The sequence below is a fragment of the Ambystoma mexicanum genome, chromosome 7p (assembly GCF_040938575.1).
Source record: "Ambystoma mexicanum isolate Mex_15411 chromosome 7p, UKY_AmexF1_1, whole genome shotgun sequence".
In the NCBI taxonomy this organism is placed as follows: domain Eukaryota; kingdom Metazoa; phylum Chordata; class Amphibia; order Caudata; family Ambystomatidae; genus Ambystoma; species Ambystoma mexicanum.
Genome location: NC_090939.1, coordinates 80,501,551 through 80,521,963, shown reverse-complemented (window position 1 = coordinate 80,521,963; position 20,413 = coordinate 80,501,551). Strand labels below are relative to the sequence as shown.

At 49.4% G+C, this 20,413-nt stretch overlaps 1 protein-coding gene across 1 annotated transcript in view; it reads right to left on the bottom strand.

Annotated features, from left to right (window-relative positions):
- POLQ (DNA polymerase theta) overlaps positions 1 to 20,413 on the bottom strand; it is a 1,553,125-nt gene that overhangs the window by 817,285 nt on the left and 715,427 nt on the right. Inside the window, exon 15 of the mRNA XM_069635828.1 lies at positions 16,600 to 16,724. Within this exon, the coding sequence (XP_069491929.1) occupies positions 16,600 to 16,724 (125 nt within the window). The remainder of the gene's footprint in view (positions 1 to 16,599; positions 16,725 to 20,413) is intronic.

The following is a 20,413-nucleotide window of genomic DNA, read 5'->3' as shown; positions in this document are numbered from 1 at the left end:
GCCATGATGAGGGACGTTCAGAGACGCCACTCGGTTATGTGTGGGTAGATGATGGTGGACGTCGCCTCCTCAGCAATGCCCCAACCAGCCCGGTGATTTTAGTGTGCGGGCTGGGGGAGCTTATGGTTCTGGGGGTGGAATGGTCAGCATGCAGCGTGTGGGGACTGTTTTTCGCAGGCAAAAGGATCGAGATACGGCGTCTCGGCCGGAGCACAGCGACTCAGCTTCCACTCGCCATGAGCTCCAGGCCACGCCCCCAAAAAGCATCATACTCCATAAACCTTAATCATATCATCGGGTGATACAAAGACTAACATTTCACAGTAAGATCATAAAACAACTTCCATGAGGGCGCTAGAGTGCCAACCAAGATGGCCGCAACTTAGCGAGCTCCGAAAGAGCACCTGCAATAAGTCCTGAAAAAACTGTTTCCAAGGGCTGCTTGCAGACCATCTGTACAAAGACACGTCTGGAGGCACCCGGCAGACAGCCCAGACCGAGAGAGGTCCATTACGAGCGCCGCGACCACCTGAGGCGGAAGGAACCGGTACGCCACAAACCCGGCCGGGGCACGTTGCGTGCGCAGTGAGGTTGACAGCAAGAACACACGGGTGACCAGCGCCACTTGCACTTACCATACGAAGAGTGGTCTAACAGCCCAGAAGGAAGCAGGCGGGAAGGACTTGAGGGTCGAGTGAGGGGCTGGGCGCTATCGGTCCCCGCTGCAGAAACTGATCCAGCCCTGGCGCGGGAGCGGGCTACCCCAAACAGCATCAGGCGCCCGACAACAGCCGATGCCGTCACCAGCGAGGGACCCCATCCGAGACAAGCTGGTGGTTTTGTGGACGGGCGGAGATTACCTTGGCGCTCCCAGGTAAACAGAGGGCTCTACTGCGATGCCCCGCACCCCGCACTCCGTCGGCCCTCCAACCTGATGCACGTCCACCCCTGGAAGACAGACCAGCGGGCCGTGCAAAGACGAAGGAGATGGCGGCTGCAGCACCCACCCTGTGAGACCGTGGGAGGAGCCTGGTGCCGTTGGCGTCTCCAGCTGGGGCCACGCTCTGGCCTCGGGCTGGCGGGAGCGAACCAGGCCGTATCTCACGTCGGCACCAAGCGGTGGAAGCATCCCAAACCCCACACAGGGACAGAAAAGACCCCGCTATTGGGCCAAGAACCGCATCAGACTCAAACCGTGGCGTGTCTCTGCATACCCAATACAGCGCCCAGTGGCCTCAGACCTGCAGACAGTCGCCAGAGACTCTCCACATTGCAGCAAGCACCACGCGGGCAGCTCTCCGGCCAATAACCAATACAGCCTGGTTTGTGTATCCACCTGACTACTACGATCTCAAAGCGAAGCCCCCACAGTCGTGGTCTGGCGGGGATCGCCAAGGACCAAGGCCTACCTACGACTTCCATAGCAAGCGACACCCATCGGGTCGGCCCCGCTTGACCGCCACCAACGCGCAGGAAAGGACAAACAAGGGTGAATAAGCAGACATTAGACGGCAAGCCCCCCAGTATGGGAAAATCCGACAAATCTCAGAGGAAATTAACGTTTGAAGCGGGAGCCGTGGTCAAGACCCCGAAAACAAACCACCAGCCGAACATCCCTGAGGCAACAATGGCCCATGACACAGAAGCCGATCAAGCCATAGACATTAGGGGAATACTCCTTGAACTAAAAACCAGTATCAGCAACATAGACAGCAAACTCGACACCCTATCTACAAAAGTGGATGGATCAGATACAACATCGCTTAGATAAGCATGGAGACGGGCTGGACACTGCCGAACAGAGGATCTCCGACCTGGATGACAACACACACTCTCTGGAAACAAGGGTGTCAACACTAGAATCCCAAATGAAGGCCATGATAGCCAAAAATGAGGATCTCGAAGGGCGTTCCCGCCACAATAACATTAGGATCATCGGGGTAAAAGAACACAACTCCACGCTCAAAATGGAAGACGATTGAAACCGCCTGCAAAAAGATGTTTGGGGACTCTGCGCTGTCAAATATGTTCATGGTGGAGAGGGCCCACAGGGTCCCCACCAGCCGCCCCATCCCTGGTGCGGCCCCCCGCCGGATCATAGCCAAACTCCTTAATTTCAAAGACCGCAACACGATCCTACGCCTGGCAAGGGAGAAAGGAGCTCTGAACTACGAAGGAGACAACATACAGTTCTTCCCTGACTTCTCCCCAACGGTCCAGGCGCAACGCAAAACTTTCACCAGAGTAAAACGGCAGCTACAGGAAATCAAATGCTATACTCCATGTTATACCCAGCCAAACTCTGGATCCAGCACAACGGAAAGCCCCAATTCTTCAGCACGCCGGAAGAGGCTAACTCCTTCCTCGATAGCCTGGGTTGACGATAAGCTGTCAACAATCAGGGACCCGCCGTGACTCCCTTTCCAGTACCCCAACAACTGCCTCAGACCATAAAATTGCCCTCCTGGAAATTCACAAAATTGGGAATAGGGCATAATGTGCTCTGGACCTTGGAAGGACACTAGCGCCCCAAGCGTAGCTTCATTTTTGTTTCGCCGTACAGGGTGGGGAAAGCAGACAGGCATGTTGGGGGTTGCCTGTGCCGGGGAGGGAAGCTGTTTTAAGTTCAGGAAACACGCCAGCAACAGGTCCGCACCACGCCGCTCGACTCCGCTATTTCCCGGCTAACGCACCACAGAAACTTGTGGCCGGAAGGTTCCAGTTACCATACCCCAATTCACTAAACAGTGGTACTATACAACCAATATTAACATTGCACAAACACAAGGCAAACAAGCCGTTATCCCAGCACATTCAAGCTAGCCACCTGGAACATTAGGGGGGGCAATAACGCAGCTAAAACAAGAAAGGTAACCCAATATCTCTGGAGACACAAAGTGGATATCGCACTGATCCAGGAAACCCACCTCCTCCCTGAGACGGAGAATCGCTGGGCACAAGAGTGGGGATGCCATAGATACTTTTCATCGTATTCCTCATACGCCAGAGGGGTAGCCATCTTGATAAACAAAACTCTGAAAATCAAAGTACTTGTATCCAGTAAGGACACAGAAGACAGAGCAGTTCTCGTACATGGGATCCTGGAAGGTACAGAAGTCATCATTGTAAACTCCTACTGCCCAAACACAGACGGGGCAAACAACTATGACTGGGTAATGTCGCATCTAGCGGGATCAGAATCAGCAACTATTATCTGGGGCGGTGACCTGAACACCACACTGGGTCCCAGCAAAGATAAATCCCAGGCAACAGCAACACCTATCCCCAAGGCAGCACTACAAATTCAAGAAGTCTGCAGGGCATACGGTCTGGAAGACGCCTGGAGACGACAACATGGAGACACCCGAGACTTCACATTTCATTCCCGGGTCCATAAAACAAGTTCACACCTCGACTACTTCCAGGTGTCCACCAGTAGCCATCTACAATGGAACCAATGCAATGTCCTCCCAAGAACAATATCGGATCACTCGGCAGTCACTCTTGAATACACCCCACCAGACCCATCGGAGGGGAGACGTCACTGGCGATTCAAACCGGGAGCGCTACAGGACCAAGTGTTTGCAGACGAGCTCCGTACAGAGAGAATTTATTTTCTCAAACTCAACCAAGGATCTGCGTCGTCTGCCGGAATGCTCTGGGAAGCTCTACAATGTTACCTCAGAGGGGTATGCATAACCAAAGAACACGCAATGCTGAAACTCATTAGACAAGAACTTACTCAAAGTGAAACCCTCCTGAAAGTACTTGAACGGCAACACTCCGCATCAACTGACCCACACACAACGGCAGAGCTGAAAAAAGAACTGGACATATTCAGGGCGGCAGCAGACCGCAAAATAAAAATCCTATCACACGGCCACTGTATCCGACAGTATGAAGAGGGGCAGAAACCGGGCGCCCTTCTCGCAAGACTGATAGCAGCCGACAGAAGGCCCCCGGCGATAGACCACATAAAAGACCCCCTTGGCACCCTTGTCCACAAGGACAAAGAAATTGCAGAAACCTTCCGTATCTTCTATCAAAAACTGAACCAGTCTAAATACACCGCCAGTCTGGAAGAATTTACCAGATACTTGAATTACATTGAACTCTACTGGGTAAACAACACACTAAGAGAACCATTGAACCAACCCATCACGTTAGTGGAAATCCTTCAAGCAATAAAAGAGCTCCCGAACACCAAGGAACCCGGCCCAGACGGTCTGATCGGCGAGTTCTATAAAGCATTCGCCCCCTCCTTGCCCCCACACTACTGCAAGTCTTCTAGGATGCGCTCGAAACAGGATCCCTACCCCTGACTCTCTGAGAAGCTAATATGATACTGCTGCACAAAACTGAGAAACCCCCAGAAGAATGCAGCTCATATAGACCAATCTTGATAACAAGATCCTAGCCAACATCCTGGCCACTAGACTGCTCCCCCTGATGCCGACCAGGCAGGATTTAGCCGGAACAGATCATACGGTATAAGGCGCATGTTTGGAGTAATAGAAGCACTAGACCATCCCACCAAGCGGTAGCAACCCTCCTTGCTGCAGAAAATGCCTTTGACTCCATCGTGTGGCCCTTCCTCTTCAAGGTCCTGAGCCGCATGGGCCTCGGCAACCACTACATCAGGCTGGTCGCCCTCCTGTACAACCAACCCCATTCACACATAATCCTGGGCAAGTCCAGATCAGCGCCCATAGACCTGCAACGAGGGACCAGACAGGGATGCCCCCCGTCGGCCATTTTATTTGCACTAGTGATGGAGCCCCTCACCTCAGACCTTCGGGCCCAACACATACACAGAGGTCTTTCCTTTAGCCCACATGAATTTATAATCTCCCTATACGCGGATGACATCGCCCTCTACATATGCGACCCCACTGAAAATCTAAACCCAGTACTGTGGGACATTAAATTCAGCACTTTCTCGGGCCCGAGAATAAATCACAGCAAGTCGATAATATTCCCCCTAACCTCAGCGACCCAAGAATTCCCAGACGACTACCGTTTCAAATGGGAACACAATAACATTAGGTACCTAAGCATTCAACTGTCCAGAACCCACCAAAACCTCTTCCAGGATAACTACGCCAGAGTAACAGAGGTGCTCCAAGTAAAAATGAACAGATGGAAAACGCTACCACTCACCCTTTGGGGCAGGGTATCGCTGGTTAAAATGGTAATCCTCCCCAAACTTCCATATTTATTTGGGAACATCCCAATACTAGTACCTCAAAAGTATCTCCAACACATTTGCAGCATGGTCCTGGAACTACTCTGTGCGGGCAAACCAGCCAGAATAGCATACAAGGCTCTGATTCAACCAGTGACAAAAGGCGGGATGGCACTTCCTGACCTAGAGCGATATTACTGGGCAGCTCAGGCCCAAATTTTGAGCCACTGGTACGCCACTCATTTTATCCGACCTCACGTCCAGCTAGAAAGAGCTCTCGCATCACCTAATCTACTGAGAGCAGTTATCATCGGCCAGACACACATCCCCCACACTACTCTAAACCCGATATTATCCACCATTTTAATCTGGAAGAAAATGGCGCAGAGATGCGACATCCGGGTCAGATTCTCCCCCCTCCTTCCGACAAAATTCATACCCAGTATCCCACTGACCTCGGAGAAAGCCTATCTTAACTGGGCCAATAAGCTACAGCTACACGCCATGGGCGATTTGTTTTGCGACAAGAACTTCATAACTTACACAATCCAAAGCCCGTGGGGCCACCGCCGCCCTAGACACATTCATCTATTTCCGCCTCAGGCAGTCACTCCAGGCCCTCTTCCCCACTTTCCCACAACCACCACGAACATGGCAACTCCTGCACGGGGTAATCCAATCACAAGGGGAGGCCAGACTTGTGTCATTGATTTACAAAACCCTACTATCCGACACGACCCTACAGCTCACAGCACCTAGGGAAAGATGGGAGAAAACCCTTCACACGATAATACCAGATAAGGACTGGGACTACATCTTAAGCCAAACACAGAAAGTATCACTAAACACTCGATATAAACAAATACACCTTAAATACGTACAAACCACACCCCCATCAGACTACACTCCCACCACCCCTCTATCCCGTCATCGTGCAGCCGCTGCAATGCCCCACAGGCTGATTTCATACATCTTGCATTGGTCGTGCCCGGCCATACACCAATTCTGGGAGGCGGTACTGGAGAAGACGGCAGCAATCATAGGCACACCCCTTGAGCCCGACCCCAAAATTACACTTCTTGGATTGGCCAAATATCTGCCATCCTAGCTGTGCGGGCTGTTGCTGATACTAGCTCGTAGGAGGATCACACTGTCATGGGGAAAATGAACCCCCCCCCCCAACAATACGTCAGTGGTTGATCATCATAACATACTGTCAGGATACGGAATCGAACTTCATCAGGCTTTTGCCGTTGCATTACCGACCCCCCGATATATGGGGCCCATACATCATCTACTTAATGTCCACTTTGAAAGACAACTCCTCCCGAGACTCTTCCCCAGGACCCATTACCCACGAGACTGCCTAGCCCACAGATCGCGACTGTGATGACATCAAACACTGTTAAGAAAACACAGCAGATCTGGTTCGTCAGCAGAGGGGGGGTAGGGGGTGGCAGGGGTGCCGACGCAAAGACGCTTGTTATGAAGTTTTCTGTTGTGCTGCTGTATGACCTGTTGGAAATACCAAAAATAAAGGTTTTTAAAAAAATAAAAAATAGAACAACTTCCATCCCTATTAAAAAATCTACGGACGCCTCAACCTTCCGTATATCAATGACAAAAATACAAAATTTATCAAAGCAGCATATACAAATTACATTGTATAAATTGTTCCAGGCAGAAGTTCATACATCACATTCCATTAGAAAATAGTGCTCTCAATTATAGCTACAAAGATTTCCAGGACAGTCTCATGTTACACTTTTCAAAGAATAAAGTAAATAATATACTGCGTTTTAGGGTCTACTCCCAATTCATGATTATCTTCAGTATGTATTTAGAGACGGCCATTTTATATAGCTTGGTCAAATTTAATTTAGGGAGGCTAATATATTGGCTACTGATGACCCTAAGTGAATCTTGCTTCATAATATTTCCCCATGGAGTAGCCTTTCCAAAGAACTGCTGCCTCATATCCTTTAACTCGGCACAGTCACATAAAATTTGACATGGTTTCCACTGACTAGGCAATTTGCAAAACGCACTCCACGGTATGAGGCCGATTCTTATACCTAAATATGTAACATTTCTCGAGTTAAGATCAAATTCAACCTGAGATGGAGAAATTCTTGACGCCAGTACATGTTAGGGAATTTCTTCAAATATGGCAGGAGAGAACCCCATCTCCTGGTGTAGCCGATACCTTTCCATCGTATGCCGTTCCATAATCCACAGCCACCCATAAATTTAATTTTACCTTCTCGAAACACTGAATTAATATATCACGATTACAGTCGATAGTTCCTTACAACTCATACACCACAAGTTTAAAAATTCAGTTCTGGGGGCGCTGTTGAGCAGCCATCAAGATGGCCGCTTAGTGTTCGAGCTCCGTACCCGGCTGCAACATATCCGCCTAGATCAGCGGTGCCTCGCATCTGCGGGGGACGAGACCACTGCTAACCTGCTGCCCACCGCCTTGGCTGCACTCGGCCCGAATTTCAGGCGAATTCGGACCTCGGGGCCCGCCCGACGCCGTTGGTGGCCTGCGGGGCGCTCTGCTACGTTTGGGCCCATCCTCCTCATCTGCCGCCGGAGCGGCTCGCCCGCGGCTTGAGCGCCTCGGCCTGGGGCTTTACCATCGCCCCCCTCCCTCCCTCCGTGGACTGTACTGCTGACGGAGCTCCTGGATCCCCAGCCGCGGCTCGCCCTCCCCCTTGAGGGGCGTCGGACTGTGAACCCGCGGGGCCGCCGGAGCGTCTCCTCCTCCTGCCGGCTGCTCCTGCCTGAGAGGGACGCGCTGGTTCTCCCCCCCTGTGGACTCCTTCCTGCCGCCTCCTCTGTCGCTTCTCCTGGTCCTCCTGCGTGACTGCACTCGACCCCCTCCCGAGTCGGCGGCACATTTGTGACCACAGGCTGCCCACCACCCTGTTCCCACTGGAGGACCGTGGGCCGCATCATCTCTTTGGGGGCCCATCCCCCCCGTTGCCCGCGGGGACCTCCCTCCACGGGCCTGGACGCTCCGCTCTCGGGATTTGGCATCGCCCTCCTTCTCCTCCACGGGACCTCGGCCCGCCGCCTCCCCGGCCTGGACTGGATCTCTCCCCGCCCACCCCCTGCTCCTGGGTGGCTTCAGCGCTGCGCGCCCTGTGGGGCACAGAGGACGACGTGACACTGCGGGGCCCGCTTAGCGGCCTGGTTCTCCTGCTTGGTGAGGTGGCTGTGCCTGCTGGCTCCGGCTGACCCCCGGCGGCGGTCCCGGATACCATCCCCGCAGATTGACAGCTCCCGATCTGGTCCGCCGGGCCCCGAGGTGAGAGGGGGGTATTAACTGAATACAGGCCACTGGGCCCACTTGCTCTGCCTTGTCCCTGCTGCCTCATCTGTTGCAACTGCCCCCCAGGCTGCCGGGCCCCCCCACGACTGCGCTCCCTTGCGGGGCTGCCCTGCACTACTTTCATCTCCTCTACTCACATCCTCAGTACGCACACCCCAAGCTGTTCCTCAATACTCGCCCCCCCTCGGCCTGATCCCCCTGCTCGAGGTCGGGACCCACTGAGTGCTATCCCCTCGGTCCATACTCCCACCCTGACGCTTGGCTCAACTACTGGAAAGGGGCTTTTACCCCCTCAGCACATCGCTCTGGAGTGGGCCGTTGCCTCTTCCTCCCAGGCGGATACCGACCCGGCTCTGACTACAGGCCCTGATCCTTTCTGGAGCCCCTGCCCCCCACCGACGCCTTTCAACGAAGCGCACGCTGTTTATACCAGGGCGCCCTCTAAGATGTCCGGCAAGGCACGGGGGGCAAACAAGGCGGGGGCAATGGACAAGTTTGCCAAGGCCCTGGCCAAGCAGGACCAGCCCGGGGCCGCCCCTATGCAAGACGAATTTGAGGCATCCGCATCTCCCCCTCAGCCCGACCTTACATCAATCATGGAGTCTATGGCCAAGAACTTTGCGTCATTCCACGAAAAATTAGATGACATAAATGCCAATGTAGCATCCCTGCGTACCAAACTAGACCAGCACGGCACTAGGCTGGTTGAAGCCGAGACCAGGATTGGCGCCGCCGAGGATGGGGTGCATGTGCTCCAGGAAACGGTCTCTGACTTGGTGCGAGACATGAGGCAGGTCAAGGCGAAGTGCGATGATCTCGAGTCCAGATCCCGCAGGAATAACATTCGCATCGTGGGGGTTCCCGAGACTGCCCTTAAGGGCAGAATGGAGTCTGCAGTCGAGACCCTTTTGAGAGACCTGCTGGGGGATCCACAACTCTCCCTGTTCTTTACCATCGAGCGTGCCCATCGTTCATTGGCCCCTCGCCCCAGGCCGGGCGACTTCCCTAGACCTATAATAGCCAAGGTTCTCAGCTTCAGAGATCGTGACCACATCCTACGACTGGCCCGTGAAAAGGGAGAACTGAGACTTGAGTCCCAGGTTATCCGCATTTTCCCTGACTTCTCTGTTAATGTTCAATTGGAGCGCAGGCAATTCAATGGCGTGAAAAAGATGCTAAGGGAGAGGGGGGTGGAATATGCCATGTTGTTTCCTGCTAGGCTGAAGCTCACCCACCGTAACAAACTGTACTTTTTCACCGTCCCTGAGGAGGCGGTGAAGTTTATTGAGGCACATATTCCTGTTCCGGGCCCGGGGGGGGAGCCGGTTGACGAGGGCTGAATGCATTGGGTATACACCTGTCATTAATGGCACTGCGGCACTGATACCGCACCTGGCATTTGCAATTTCCTTGTACTCTCATCTAGCCTTCTACTGTATACTCTCCTACAGTCGTAACTCTTGGTGTAACTTCTTGAAATGCAACTGGGGGCACCGCTGTATGGTTTATTGAACATGTTACCTGTGATCAGATCCTCTCCCCGTACTCTCTGCTCACTGTAATCTATTGCGTAGTCTCCTCCCAGAACTCAATTTAGACACCGCTGCACGCCCTTTGGTGCACTCCACCGTTCAATTGTCTTGCCGGGCTCACGGCAGCAGCTACCCCCGCTGCAGTTGCAATGCCTTGTTTGACTTCTTTTGGTAAGTGGCTGTCCCCCTGTTGGGTTTGGGGACTGGTCCGGCCCCGTTGGGCTGGGCGCAAATGCCATGCGACTCAGGGTGGGTCCTTAGGCACTGCCTTGTTGGGGTTGGCAGTGAGGGAGGGGGGAGGTGTTGTTGTGGGATGTTACAAAAACAAAAATGGCAGGCTGGCGGCAGCCTTTAGCACCACACATTTGGTTGCTGTACAAGTGACCCACGCTTACCGGACAAGGTACGACACGCATTACTCGGATCCCCCCTAAACGATCAGTGAATGGCTATTAGACTAATGTCCTGGAACGTCAGAGGGCTCAGTAACTACACGAAGGCACGTAAGGTCATGGCCTATGTCCAGAGGCATGGGGTCAAAATACTTCTACTACAAGAAACCCACGCCCTTGCTCCACTCTCGTCCTCTCTCGCCCCGTCATGGGGCCCTAACAGATTCTACACATCGTTCTCCTCACAATCCAGAGGTGTCCTCACCTTGATTCACAAGTCCTTGGAGTTCTCCCTCCGCACAAGCCACATAGATACCCAGGGTAGATATGTGATCCTACACTGTTTCCTCGCCAATGTGGAGTGCCTTCTGGTCAATACATACGCCCCATGCGTCGACACACCCGATTTCTTCGATCACATCCTCGACATTCTCCTCGCCCATGTTGGGGTCCCCGTTATCTGGGGTGGGGGGACATGAATCTCATCCTTGATACCGCCCTTGACAGGTCCGGAGTGGCGCCCAGAACACTGTCCAGGGCTGCTCGATGCCTCCAAGCACACATGCTCTCTACCGCTCTCGTGGACGCCTGGAGGGCACTTCATCCAACGTCTAAGGAGTTCACGTTCTACTCCTCTGTCCACGATAGTCACTCCAGGATCGATCTCTTCCTTCTCTCTGCCTGCCTCATGGGCAAAACCCTCTCCACTCAGATCCTCCCCCGCACGTTCTCTGATCATTCCCCGATCACCCTGGACATCCACTTGCACCCAGCCCTCCCTCAGCACTCTAACTGGAGGTTTAAGGCGGACGCACTACATGATATCGTTTTTAAGGCTGACATCCTTGCAGATATCACCTTGTTTTTTGAACGCAACAAACGCCATGATACAACTGACGGGGTGAGATGGGAGGCCTTTAAGGTTTTCATTAGGGGCATGTGTATCTCCAGGGAGGCCGGGGTCCTAAAGGATATCAGAAACTCTCTGCGCCGTTCGGAGTCCAGACTGGGGGAGCTGGAGCGCGAGTATGCGGCCACCCCCTCCCCACCCACGCTAGCGCAGATTAGGGCTGAGTTGGACAACTTCGAGTCCCTTGCTCAAAGCGAGATAAGATACCTCGCTCGCCCGATTGCTGCCCGTAAGTATGGTGAAGGGGAAAGACCGGGACGCACCCTCGCCCGACTTGTTCGGACTGAGGGAGGGAGAGCCCGTATTGACAGTATTGTTGGCAATGACGGGGTGCGACATTGGGCCGACCGGCCCATCCTGGAGACCTTTGCGGACTTCTACGCAACCCTTTATGCCCAGAAATCAGAGCACAGCCCGCAGGAATTGAATGACCTCCTTGACCGCATTCCAATGTCCCTTGTGTCCCCGGCCACCAAAGAGCAACTAGACGCTCCCTTTACCCTTGATGAGATCACCACTGTTATTTCGGCCCTCCCTAAAGGAAAGGCCCCTGGTCCGGACGGCCTCACTGCCGAGTTTTATCAAGAACACATTGCTCTACTAGCTCCGCACCTCCAGGAGGTTTGGGAGGAGTCAATGCGCCTTACCATCCTTCCTCGATCCCTGCGTGAGGCTGTCATCACCGTGCTGCCTAAACCGGGGAAGCCACCAGACCAATGCGGGTCATATAGACCCCTGTCCCTTATCAATACCGATACTAAAATATACGCCAAAATTATTGCAAATAGATTCCTCCCCATCATGAAATTCCTTATCCACCCGGACCAGAGTGGATTCGTCCCGGCTCGATCCACCGCCTTAAATATTCGGCGGCTATTTAATGTCATGTCTAGAATTGACCCTCAGACCAATGCAGTGGCTGTGACTTTAGACGCCCAAAAAGCGTTCGACATGGTATCCTGGCAATACCTGTGGGCGGTTCTGGAGAAGATGGGGATCGGCCCTTACATGATCTCCTGTATCAAATTACTATATACTGACCCGGTGGCCAGAGTCTTGGTAAACTCTCACCTCTCGGCTCCTTTCTCCCTCTATAGAGGGACACGACAGGGGTGCCCTTTCTCTCCCCTTCTATTCGCGATGGCCATCGAGCCTATGGCTGATAGCGTACGGCACAATCACGCGCGCAAAGGGATTCGCTTGCAGGATTCTCCCGAAATTATCTCCCTTTACGCTGACGATGTTCTTTTATATATCAGGGACCCCTCAGTCCATCTCAACCCAATCATGCGCGAGATAATTAAAATTGGCACATTCTCGGGCTTCACTATAAATTACTCTAAATCGGAAATCTTTCCCCTTACTCCAGATACCTCCAATCCGACGTGCGAGTTCCCTCTCAGGTGGGCTCCCGAGGGCATCAAATATTTAGGGGTCCAGGTGTCCCCCTCAAAATCCTCCCTATTGACTGATAATTATGGGGCCGCCGCAAAATACGTTCATGCCAGGTTTGAGAAATGGCGTAATCTTCCCCTCTCGCTCTCTGGGAGAATGTCGCTGATTAAAATGATTATCGTCCCTAAACTACTGTACGTGTTTGCTAATGTCCCACTCTGGCCCGGGAAACAATACTTTGCTGATCTGCACTCTGAGTGCGCTCGCTTTCTCTGGCATTCTGGTGCAGTGCGCAGAAAGTGGCAACATATGACCCTCCCTTACGAGAGGGGTGGCTTCAATGCACCTGACATTGCTCAGTATTGGATAGCCGCCCAGGCCCAACATGCCACATACTGGTACCATCACCAAGAACCCCCCCCACATGTCAAACTTGAAATCCTTGCGACTCGGGGGGTTAATGTCATGTCCCTAATCCTGTTTCACACATACCGCTCGCAGGCCCCTGCTGATCCAGTGGCCTCCACCATTAGAGCGTGGCGGCTGATACTGGCGCCTGGGTCCCACCCCCTCCCATACTACAAGTGGCTTCCCATCTGGTCTTTCCCTGGTCTCACCCCCACTCAGGATCAGCTGCTCATACGCCACTGGTCGGACTTGGGATACCACTCATTTTCAGACCTCTTCCCTGACGGGAAATTCATTACCCCAGATACGTGGAAGCCAGGGCACTCCGGGTCCCCCCTTGAGATGCTGCAATATTTCCGCATTAGGGCAGCAATCCAGGACATGTGGCCTATGTACTCTGACGAACCCCCCCGAGTCCCCTGAGATCCGCTATATATCCAACTCCGCTGGAGGTAGGGGTATTGTTTCCTCCTTGTACAAGATGCTGTTGGCCCGGGCCACTGAACCCCCCCGCACTGCCCGTGACGCCTGGAGTCGGGAGTTGGGAGTAGACATCACAGATGACATCTGGTCCACTATGTGTACGCACACTCGCAAAGTCTCTTCTAATTCTAGAATTAGATGTATCCAATACAAGCTGCTTAATCGACTGTACTACACCCCTCATAGGATTGAGAAATTTGCCCGAGATCTCCCCCACCCCTGTCAGAGATGCAGATCTGGAGAGGCGGACCACGCACACATGTTCTGGTCCTGCGCAGCATTGGCTCCGTTCTGGCAAGCGGTACTTGAGACCCTCTCTGAAATCGTTGGGTTCCGCGTAGACCCTGAACCCCTGTCTCTCTTGTTTGGGCTCTGGGAGGGGAATGAAACGAAACGGATGTCTAAATTTTTGAATGTGGCGGCGAGCATGGCCAAGAAATGCATTCTACTCTGCTGGAGGCGCAGATCCCCCCCCTTCCCTGGAAATGTGGCTGAAGGCCCTCACCTGGATGCAATCCTGTGAAGAAGACTATATTAACCTGCTCCCCGCCAATGCTCGCCCTAAATATATATGGACAGAGTTCTGCAGCTACCTGAACAGGAATGTGGACTTAGAGCTCGTATCATCCCCTCCTTCCCCCACCCCGGGAGCAGATAACTCTACATGATGCAGGCTTTCACTGTAACCTATCTCTGGTTTGTCTACACCGCACCTTCTGTAGAATATATGGCTAAACGTTCACTGTTGTTATGTACTGTGTAAATATGCTGTAATGTATGTGGTGCTGGCTGTAACCCCCTGCCAATAAAGAAAGTTTTAAAAAAAAAAAAAATTCAGTTCTAAAAATAAGAAGCCCCAGTGAGGTGTTACCATTTTTTTAAAGAGAAGCAAGGCGCACCACAATAATGATGCTTTTAGAGGGATCATCCCCCAACTCAGATCAAATGACCAATGACTGCCCTCGGAACACTCTGCGGCAAACTTAGGACGTCTGTCCATAGCAAGGCCTCAAAGCCTTCCATCAAATTCCCTATACCTGGATGGCCAACCCTCCATGGAATGGCTTTGCCGAGAAAGTGCTCAGGTGTGCTCCAGCAGTGGCTGAGAGCAAAGATTGCCTACACAGATATCAATCTGCCCACGCAGCAGTATTATTGCGCACAACTGTTTGTGGGATCATGGACTGAGCCCTCATAAGAAAGGTCTTCCAACTGTTCAGGCTCAAACCTGTATACATTTCCTCCAGTCAGTGCAGGGACATTTTGGTGCAAGGTTTGTTTTGGCATATAGCAATTGTTTCCCCAGGTAGTTTGGTGGCGTTTTTGCACCTCTGTTTTTGTCAATTTCGCTCTCTCCCCATTTAAGCTAGCAAACCAACAGAAACTACAGAAACAAAGTTTGCAAATGCCTAACCAATACAATACCTGGTTAGGAAGCAATGACCACCATTACATCCAAATAAAAGATTCTGTGAGCCCAGCAAGTGTTGTAGTGTGTGGAGAGTAGGAGATAAAGTACATGATGGTTGGAGGAAAAGATAGAGAGCACATGGAAGCTGTGTGACCCCAGAGGGCAGAGGCAGTGCAGAGACTTGGGAAAGCTGAAGGGCAAAGAAAAACTGAATTGACAGAGCTAAACTGCCAAACAGAGCTGAATAGGTCCAGAGGACCAAGAAAGCTTAAATTACCAAGTAAGATAAGAAGGCCAAGGGGGCAGAGTGGAGAGGAGGAGTGGAGAGAACCAGAGGACATGAGAAGTCAGAGATCATAAATGTCAGAGTATAATAGTGAGTCGGACGTCGGAGCTTGGCACAGGGGGCTGACCCAATCAGAGAGTGAGAATACAGTATGCGGTGCTGGCTGAGAGGTGTTTGCGAAATTTGTAAGTGCATAGTGGACTGGGCACTATATTTTTGGAAGAGAGCTCGGCACCACATCCATGAGCAGTGAGCTAGGGAATCTGTCCATGAGACGGAGGTCTCTGTGTCCCCAAGACCACGTTTTAAATGTGTCAAAGTACATGCTGGCTGGGCACTATGACTGGAAATGCACGTTTAAGACAGAGGCGAGGGACTACTAGAAAGGAAAACCCTGCAACAGTTTAGTTTATCCCTTTCGACTGCTTCAACCTGATTGCACAAGATGAACACCCGTTATTTTTATTTATAGACTAGTACCTCGATCCTACAGATGTTTTTTTCCCATTATCCATTTTTACAAGATAGTTTTTGAAACATCTATCACTTGTGAGCTCTTTTGGTTCACCACCATTTAAATCTTCAACCAGATATTGTAGGACATCTGCATGTAAATGCTACTTCAGAAAAGGCCATTAAGGTGTGCACTGTCACTATGCCTTTCCCACCATGGATAAACAAAGCTTCACTTTCATGTCATTTGACTAGTTAACAATGAATTCTGCTGCCATCAATAAGCCTCATTCTACATTGCTTTATATATAGTGCAATCATTCAAAGTATTGCGGCAACAACACCTCTTATCCCGCCAATCTGTAAGCAATTCTTTCTCCATAAAGGTATGGTATTGTAAGAGAAAAGTATTGTTGTCTTGACTTTATGAAAAGTTATTTAAAACCGAAAACTCCCATTCTAAATAAAAAAAGTATTTCAAATTATTTGTGCTTATTTGTAGTCCAGTTGTGCTAGGTTTCACAGAGACTCGAGTTGTAGTTCAAGTGTAATACTGTTATGTTCACTGTTCGCCAGTCAATTGCCTTCATTTACATCCTATGTTAAGTGCTTTTTCAATGCATTACATTTCATCTTGCAAGTGCATTGGGCATAATGACAAGGCAAAAATCAAAATGGTGGCAGCCCATATGAGATCAATATGCAAGTTACCTACTACACCCATTCAGGCCTGTGCGTGTGCGATCGCGCGCACAAGCACACACACACACACACACACACACACCCCCGGCCCCCAGCACTTACCAGCATATGTGGCAGCTGACTGCTGTAAGGACTGAAGCTGGCCACGACTGCAGCCATATTTTATCGTAACAGTCTTCAGAGGTGTCTCACTGATTAATTCTAGTAGCACAAGGCTGGTGAAAAATCTGAACAAAGAAAGAGCCCCCATTAAACACAAAGGCCCCAAAGAGGGTTAATACTATCAATAGCTTAGGATTGCCAGATATATTTTCAGAAATATTAAAACAAATGTTTTTATGTAGCGCTCAATGTCTGATTCCTCATGTTTGCAAGCAATGTAGTAACAACACTCAACCTATTGACCAGGTGCATATACAAGACTAAGTCAGCCCTTTCTACATTCCAACCTAAAGCTGCCAGTTCCATACAGGGGTCGAATGGTGAGCGCATAACACATTTAGGTTTCTTCAACCAGCCAATTTTCGTTAATCATTGAAACACGCAGATATGCTTATTGTGAGACCAACCGCACATTGTGTACAAGTAATGGAGCACAATAAGAAGGAGCAAACCATCTGTATGTTATTGCCAGTGATCTTTAGACCCTCTGTGGCAAAGGATGCAAATATTCTTAGCTTTTCCTATGAAATGTAAAAGACCCTGATTTTCACGTTTGTGATGTACTCATTAACAAACAGCATACAAGTGGGTCACCCCTTTGTCAAGCGCCTGTCCCTGAAGTATTAACTTTATGACTCCGAGTTGTGTTTACAAACTTATTTTATTCATTAAGTACCCCTATGGCGATACGTGTTTCGACCTATAGCGGTCATAATCAAGACAGGACTATTAGTCCATTATTCCACATTGCATGTAAAATATTAATTTAGTTATTCACATTCAAAATAAAATTTATATACTTTTTTTTTAATTGTATAATCATTCAAAATAAACGGAACCTTTGCAATATTTATAATTACTAAAAAGCAAATCACACATATAAACTTACGTATCTCAAATAATACATTTCCGTCACTTAAAAGAATATGTATACAACTTAACACAACATTAAAAGAAAGAAAAAGGGAAGGAAGTGCAAAATCATTATTCAGCAGTTGCCCACTAACTCTCTTAATAACATTGGTTACATCACCAAATTATGATTAACATAAGAACGATAAAGGCAAAAATAAAATCATAATACAATACAGTTAGCGCCATTTCAGACAGATACAAATGGGTAGGCAATGGGGAAGATCAGAGAGGGGGGAAGAGAGATTGGAGATATGCATATACCATTAGTAATTTACCAGTTTGTACATTATATGCTATATTCATTCAAGAACACCCAGAACTATTTGAATCTGTGCCCTTCCAGTAGACTTAGACGTTTTCTTCTTCTGTTGAGAAGAGATCATCTACCGGTCCTTGCTAACAAAGGATACTATAATTTACTGACTCCAGGAGATAGATTTTGCTCGGTATGCAAAAACACCCAAATCATCGAAACAGCTTAACATTTACTGTCTGCTTGTCCCCTCATGCTAAAAGCATACCGTTTGTCCTATGGTAATCATGTTCATTATCTGGAATCCATTGAGGAACCAATGTTTTGGTATCATTGTGTGAATTCAAATAGTCTAAAAGTACACATGGCAATGTACAATATATGGCTCATGATTGAAACATTGCTCTAATATCTAAGCAACTGCCCATAGTGATTTATCTGTGTTCTTGTTCTACATTTCTATAATCACTTGTTATTTATCATCTTTTAAAACGATTGCTTCATATATTTTTTTTCTTTTTTTGGTGTTACACCATACTAATTAATCCCACTTTTATTGTCTTATTTAAAATTTTCTTCAGATAATATGTGATAATGTACGGTATTTAGTTTCAGTCTTACGTGTTTTATGTGTCTCAAATTTTCTAATCATGTTGTATACATTTTTTCTATTCTTATTTTATATAATCATGTAAAAAGTTTATATATAAACTATAACACATTATTAAATAAAGCATATACCATTAGTTCAATAAGTACTTCCTAACTGATCTACAACAAGAACTCATGGAGGAAAGCGTTGGTGCAACACAAAAAGAAGAGATGATTAGAATATACCACTGGAATTACAATGGATATGAGAGTTTATTTATTATAGTCTGTTTAATGTTTATTTTTCGTATTTAAACAGTTTTGGTGGTGCGCAGTATTTATTGCCAACATTACCGTTGTGGCGGTTGGTTGCTTGTTTATTTTCACTGTAAGGCCCATGGATGCGCAGAAGCTTGTTTAAAGTAAAGCAACCTGCAATTGCGGGAGAACGTGACTGTGCGTGATAGGATTGGGAGCACATCAGTGACGCACGTGCTCGGAAATGCTAGAGGCTGATGACTGGGGTGATTGGCATGTGCTGACTGCACTATCTATCCCAAGGACCCAACGTGGAAGGATGTAATAGGGGGAGGAACTTGTGGAAAAGTGGTTCAGTGAGGGGTGGGGGGGCAGCCTGGCAGACATTGTAGCTGTGCCTGCGGTGTGGTGAGCAGGATACTTGCATCCTGTTTACCGCGCTGCGGGTGCCGTTGTAGAGTGGTGTGTGGCGGTGGGGTCGCATCCCCAGAAGGGCCATAAGGTGCTTGAACTGCTGACTACTATGCAGCGCAGCTGGGCGACTGCGTGCTGGAACACTTCTTGATGCGGACGAATAGATTTATATACAGATTGCTGGCTTAACATGCAATTTACGACAATGTGCTGTAGGGGAAGGCTGATAGCTAGGATATCTGCATATTATAATAAGCACAACAAGAGCTCCAATGAAAGTGACATCAGCTTCTACAACCCTGATACATATCAGCATAGACCGAGAAGAGTATGCATCAGGAGAGGTATTGACAAAACCCCCTTCTGGAGAAACCTCGACTCAACAACTAGCACCTACAATTCCAATAACAAAACTTCACTATAACAACGAAACCCAGACATTAATCAGCTTGTGACATGTTCATGGAACACACGTGGTCACTCACATTTGTTCCACAAAGCACATGCAGGTTTGAATAATGCCAGCATAATATGCCTACAAGAGACCTGGCTCACTGTTCCTCCAATCTGCGAAGGATATCTTACGCAGATGAATCCCGCAATTGCAGGAAAGGCAGATAGACCATCAGCTGGTCTCATCACCTTAATTAGACACGACCTTCCCTATGAGGTCATAGAATATACAAACCTAGACAGCTGTGCACAAAACACAATACTCAAAACGAATACCACCGTGACTGGAACAAAGCTCAAATGATGTAGGGAATCCCTCTAAATATCTGAGCATTACCAACGTTTATTGGAACCCAAAGAAACATAAAGACAAGCAGATAGACACAATCCTTTCTATAATTTAGATCAACACACAGAAATACAAAGGTTTGGACCACATCTTATGTGGCGACTTTAATGTCCATATTTATGACTCGAAAGGAAAAGCGCTAAAAGACATCGACTTGAACCCCGTGCCAGAAGATGGTCGGCTGAACTAGACAACAGGAATTTCGACCGCCTCGATGCAATAAACAGACACAATGACCCCCATTCCATCCTGGTCATGTGGAAATAAACAATCCATAATAGACTATTTTTATGTCACGAAAGGAACAAGTTACTTACCTGTAACTGTTGTTCTCCAGCATGGGTCTGGCATGGATTCACATGCTTGTGAATATTCCCCGTCGTCAGGCTGGGAATCCTCAGTAAAGAAAAAAATCAGTATCAGTTTCGTTTCTGATCTGTCTTTTTTAGTAGTAACCAATCGCTGATCTCTGGGTCATACTGCCCCCAGCCAATGACTGCCCTCTCCCTAAGCCCCGCCTC